This window comes from Papaver somniferum, chromosome 8 (assembly GCF_003573695.1).
Source record: "Papaver somniferum cultivar HN1 chromosome 8, ASM357369v1, whole genome shotgun sequence".
Classification (NCBI taxonomy): domain Eukaryota; kingdom Viridiplantae; phylum Streptophyta; class Magnoliopsida; order Ranunculales; family Papaveraceae; genus Papaver; species Papaver somniferum.
Window position 1 is genome coordinate 14184506 of NC_039365.1, and position 6169 is coordinate 14190674.

Below are 6169 nucleotides of genomic sequence, written 5' to 3' on the forward strand. Positions count from 1 at the left end.
GAGAAATATTCGTCTACACAGAATTATCTCGATCGAAACTTATTCACAGAACTCAGCACTCAGCAGTTCATCAATTTGCAGAAACCCACAACACATCCAGAATCCTTGATCGTCATTGATCCCACAATTCTCAGCTTCCCTCCTACAGATCAACCCATCTCCCTCGTTGTAACCGAATTGACTCTGGAATGACCATTGAATTGGTTTAGGCCGGAGTCCTACAGATTGATCTCTCGAACTCAAAGCACTCCCGTGCAGTGCATCTGTGTGAGGTTAAGCAGTTTGCTCGGTTGAGGAGTCTCGTCCGAAACGTCGTCTATTCACTTTCCTAAAAAACCAGCAAATCGTTTTCCGCATCTATAGTTAACTAAAATTTGGTTTCTTCACATACATTGAATCGGATTCGAACCAACGCTATGTACCAAGTGTACCTCTTGTGTAAGTATTCTGCCTGACAGTTTGTGTCTGTATTGGATTACATAAGGTATGTCTTGCATAGGTTGGTATCTGAAAGATTGTGACGTACTTGGTATCCTCATCATTTCGTAGTCAGTCTTCACATACATTTTTTGATGAAGTTTTCCTTCACGTCGTCTTCAATTTTCAGTTTTTAAGTTCGGTTGGTGAATTATGATACTCAACCACCATTATTTATTCCTAGCCCGAGACCGACTTTAGTAGACTACAAATCAAGACTTAATTTTGATCAACAAAAATTGGCAACAAACTTGACATACCAAAACTTGTGAGTTTGACCGAGCGATGCTCTAACAGGTTGTAGAGTTTCTAATATGTTTGGCTGCTGGTTTACAACATATGCTTGTACAAAAGCGGATCAACAATTTATTAAATTAACGAAGTATTGTTCATATAGTAAGTATTGTTCATATAGTTTTCCTTGACTGTACTGATTAGATAATTTAGAGGAAATCTTAGTCTTACGGCCATTAACGATAGCCTTCTCGAAGGATTGTAGAGCAACTCTTAAATAGTAATATACGTCTGTAAGGGGATTCATGTACGTTGGCTGAAAGTGGTTGTAGAGACAGGGATACCACTGAAGCGGGGTAACTTAGTGCTAGTACGTGTATTTCATCTCAATTACACTAGACTGAGGTCTGATAGTAAATGGAAGTATAGCGGCTAAGTTTAATGAGTATTCAAAACTAAACTATGATTTCGAGTTTTTCTGCACTTGCAATTTTCCTCGTTTAACAATTTTTTTTTTGTGTTGAGCACTTTTATTGTTCAGCATTAAAGTCTTTACTTCACTTATAAAAGTAGTAAAGTTTATGTGCGCTCATCGTGAAAATAACAATTGAAAAAAAGAGGTATTCTTGGTAATCCCGATTTTTCAATTAGTATCAGAGCAGGTACCATATGTAACAGCTTTACAACAGGCATGGTGATCCCAAAATGGAAGAAGTTCTAACACTGATTCAAATTTTGAATTAAACATGTCCTTGTCAGACTATGTGAAAGACATCAATACTCTATGTATTCATAAGCATCGCTTTATAAATAGAACCAGTAGCCACTTTGATGGTTTAGAAATCTCATATATACATTGTCGAAAGGCTTCTAATCAGAAAATGAACTCTGAGAAAAGTTAGATGAACATATCCAAAAGAATTAAGGGTTTGCCTCAAAAAATTGTCAAAATCCTTAGAAAAATGGATATTGTCGAACAAGAGAATTTGCCTCTTAAAAAATTGACAACCAAAGATATCCTAAAGGCTAAAGACCTGATAGATTTCGGAGAACCGAGGAACAAATGAAGAATCATAGGTATAACCTCTGGTAAATCTAGAAATTATCAAAAGTACTAGTCTATTCATCCCAATTTATTTGAAGGTTTATGATTTATTTTTAATCCCAAAATAGATGAAAGTTTCATATATTTTTTCTTCATATTTTTTCTGATTTGTCCATGCATTAAAATCAGACCACTAGAAATAAAAAATAAAAAAATTGGAGATTTGAATAGGAATTATCAAGAGATACATTTATAATTGTTTTAATCTCTCTTATTTTTCTTAATCTCCGTGAAAACATCTAAACCTTAAACTGGGACAGAGGGAGCAAATATCATACAAAATAAGATCTTGAATATACATGCCCCTTATGTAACCTCCAAGGTCACTTTCGACGCACATGTTAATTTTACAAATAAAAGGTTAAAACACCTAAAACTCTTCTTAAAGAAGCTTAATAAGTTTGTCAAAAATAAAGAAAATTTGTATGAAAATGGGAACATCGTTTACATGAGAATTTCTATTCTAGTCAAACAGATTTCCATGAAAACTGTTTAACCCACACTTGGGGAAGTTCAAACGTGATGGAAAATGCATGAAAGCCTATGCATTCAAATCTATATCCCCATTTCGACGGTTACTAAATGATACATGTCTATTATGACCTTTCTTGGTTTGTGCATACTGAAGAATACAAATGAGACTCTGTAATCTTTGGAGATAGATGCTAATGCCTAATAAGCAAGAAGGAAACTGCTAAGTTTCCAAGAATACCTGAAATATACGATGTCGTATATGTTTACGGAATGAAAACTAATTTTCTTTTATAAGTCAAATATTTGGTAAAGGTTATAAAGTCATCTTCCATATGGAAGACTGTAATATTGAAAATAATTCCGAAAATGATTTTTGTATGATGAACGAAGTATAAATAACTATTATCTTTTAGATATTCAGTCCAACATTTACTATAACTTAAAAATCGAGTCAGTCATTTCATGAATGGTTGAAAAAAAATGAAGATACCGAATATACCACATATTGTTTTTTCGTTTGACACACCATGCCTATTGTCACACCTTCAAATGACTCTTGCAAATTTCTGCGAAAGTGTAACTCGGCATCATAGTGGTTCCGTGAATCAAGCTTCACCCACCTTCACTTCAGCCTGATAAGTTTGCACCAATGCAAACAACCAACTCTTCAGTTTAACAGCGAAAGTCTTTTAGCCTTCTTTCACTTCTATTAACTTCTCAAATGCACCCCATAATGCATTCAAACATTACCATACATTTCCAACAACAATCAGTCAACCAAGAATACTAAGAACATGACATAATCAACTCATTTTATTGCATCAAATGGAAGAAATACAAAACTTTCCCACTTAGGGACTTACAAAGACTTGTTCCTCTTGAACCAAGCCTTAGTGTTACAAAACCTCTCTCAATTTGAGTCTTACATTCTCCTATTTAAGCCTGCCGAATTTCCCATGCCTTAGGACTATTTATACGACAACGTTACTGGCCAAAAATCGTGCACAACTGTTGCACACGCATGGGACAGGCATCTGTCCCATAAAGCAGTTCCATAACCGCTTACAACTGTGCTAACTGGCCAGTTTCTCTTTAAACCGGCGCCATCTTCCATCACCTGTTCTCTAGCAGTTATGAACACTCTCTCACGCTTATAAACTTGCTTTATACCCGTTTTACCTTGTCTTGCGTCATTGGCATGCTTGTGAAGTTCGTAACCAACTCCTAATCGTCACTTGAGTCGTATTGCACAACTGTTGCGCTTTACTGAATTTAGCCTTGATCCAATGCACGACCATCTTGGACCTGCAGTCTTCTTGCTCTAAGCCAGTGCACGGATAATCCTTGTGCTTCAATCATCAAGACCAACTCCTTAAGCTCATTCTGGTCATTCATGCGTATGCTTCACTTAGCCAATTTTCTTGACAATAGTAATGCCACTCTTGCATTGCTAGCTTGTTTGCACTGTTCAAGCTTTGGCCCTGCCTTGAACTAATGCATAGATCAACTCTTGGCCTCTTCTACCTTCTTACATCATCCTTGAGTTTGGACCAACTCAATTCCATGGGTATGCCTCAATGTCAACATCGCATGTTGCATCTTGTCACTTTGGCCTTGCCTTATCTTTCCCTCAATGAAGTTTCATTGTGTCGGCCAATAAGCTTCATTACTTAACCAAATGTCTTTACAGTGTACCGCTACCTTTGCATGTCACTAACCATGTAGGGTCTTGCTATTTCAGCAATTTGACAATCTATGCAGTATCGCGTAATTATTGACGGACACTGACTTGGCCTATAATTCTGTAACGCACTTGCATGACCGGTCATACCTACACGGTACGGTGTGTTGCACTAATAAAGACTGGAAATACTCTCTACGCAGCCTTTGGATATAATCCTGGCAACGCAATAAGTTACTGGTAATAATTGTGGATTTGGTTGGCTGCTAAACGCGCCAAAAATTCTTCTAGTCTCTCTTTTCCAGCAGTTGCCATGGCATATGCGACTGCAAATCTTCTTCATTTCTCAACCCCTCGTATCCAATTCAGAAACCCTTATTCTTCAAGAACCCTAAATATTGTCAACTTAGTATCACCTTTACCATCATCATCATCATTTTCAATTTCATCCCGGCAACAATTGAAGTTATTTCGACCTAATTTCACTAAACCTGGAAGAAAAAGATTTCATTTCTACACAGAAGCTTATGCAGCTGCTCCATCTTCTGATTCAAATATCAACAGTGAACCAAAACCAGAAGAATCAAATTCTTCTTCATCAGATACTAATCGTTCTCCAAATGTAATTACTTGGGGTCTTATTTGGAGTCTTATGCTTCGGCATAAACTCCGCCTCGCAATATCGATTGCTACGCTCATTGGTTGCACTACTTGTACTCTTTCTATGCAAATCTTTTCTGGTATGTATGAATTACTCAATTGCTTGTTATCGGTGTTTCGGGTTCTTAGTAACTCAAGGTGTTTGTTGATTTGACAGGACAATTTTTTGAAGTACTAATTGGAGCAAGGCCGGAGCCTTTGTGGAAGTTGCTTAGTAGAATTGGAGTTCTTTATATTATGGAGCCAATTTTCACTATTTGTTTTGTAATAAACATGACTACTATTTGGGAGAATGTGATGATAGCATTGAGAGGCCGTGTTTTTCGAAGAATTTTGATTCAGAAGGTAATCTCTCCTATGCCCCATGGTTATATGGAATTTGATGCTTTCGAATGTAATAAGATGAAGGAACTACAGTGTGGGACAAATGGGGAAGTTCAAAATTAATACCTTCAGTACATAGCCGATTGCATAGTTTATATTGTCAGGGTTCACTCAGTGCATGAAGCTCCATTTCTTGGTTTTTCTTGCATCATAATATTGTATCACTGAGTTCTATATTTACTAGGATATGGAGGTCTTATTTCGTATTGAACTTCAGTTTGCTTGGGGTTCCAGTGGTGCATTATGTTGATTGAATCACGCCTTTATGTTTCCCATCAATATAAGTCATTTCGGTGGGTTGGTTAACGATGGTGCTAGAGTTTCTTTTGCCCAAAATTTGTTACCTAGTAATTGGTTAGTGGCTGGGAGGTAGTCTACATAAATAATGCGTTGTTAAGTTTTAAATTATTTCTGAAAAGAAGGCATCAATATGAATTATCACTCATTTTTGCAGAATATCTTATAGTAATTATGCTGGAAACGTCTATTCGGGTTGTCTGATATATGATTTTGTTCTTTTATGTCCAATTGCAGGCAGAGTTTTTCGATCGGTACAAGGTATGAACATAACATTTTTCTTTTTCTTTTTTGTATCCAATAGCCTCTATAAATAAAAGTGTTTATATTTTTTATTTTCCTGTCATATGTTGTGTAGCAAATTGGAAAATGCACAGGTCCGCAGTTTAATTCTAATTTGTTACTTAATAATGTCAAGGATGAACAATGTAACGAAATTTCTTGTTTGTTTTACTATAAATCTTCTTAGCCGTTCTCCAATCATTGTTGTGAAGATGCATGTTTCAGACACCTAAACCTTTGCTGAGCTCTTTAGATGTGTGTCTAGCATAACTGTGTCGCGCATAATTTCTGCAGCCAACATGATTATGCTCTTCTTACTCTGTCATCAGCTTAGTAAGTTGTTTTGTATTCAGTCGTCAGTAGGTTAACACATATGGACAAGCTAGGTCAACTTGAATATTTAATCCCACTTCCTAAACTATTATCTATTGCGGACATAAGTTACGGTTCACAAATTTATCAGTTCATAAAACTTTTCATTTCTTTTGCAATGGGACTTGCAGCTCATTCAGTAATGACGACACAAATCAATACGATTATAGTTCTCCAAGGAAGTAAGGAAATTTTGTAACACT

General features: G+C 36.3%; 1 protein-coding gene across 1 annotated transcript; it reads left to right on the forward strand.

Annotated features, from left to right (window-relative positions):
- The first annotated feature begins 4230 nt into the window (after positions 1-4230).
- Positions 4231-5724, forward strand: LOC113302162 (ABC transporter B family member 28-like). Its single transcript, XM_026551014.1, has 3 exons — positions 4231-4711; positions 4789-4976; positions 5550-5724. Exons 1-3 carry the CDS (start codon positions 4285-4287, stop codon positions 5577-5579), a joined length of 645 nt encoding a protein of 214 aa, XP_026406799.1. The 5' UTR covers positions 4231-4284; the 3' UTR covers positions 5580-5724.
- Positions 5725-6169: the final 445 nt, after the last annotated feature.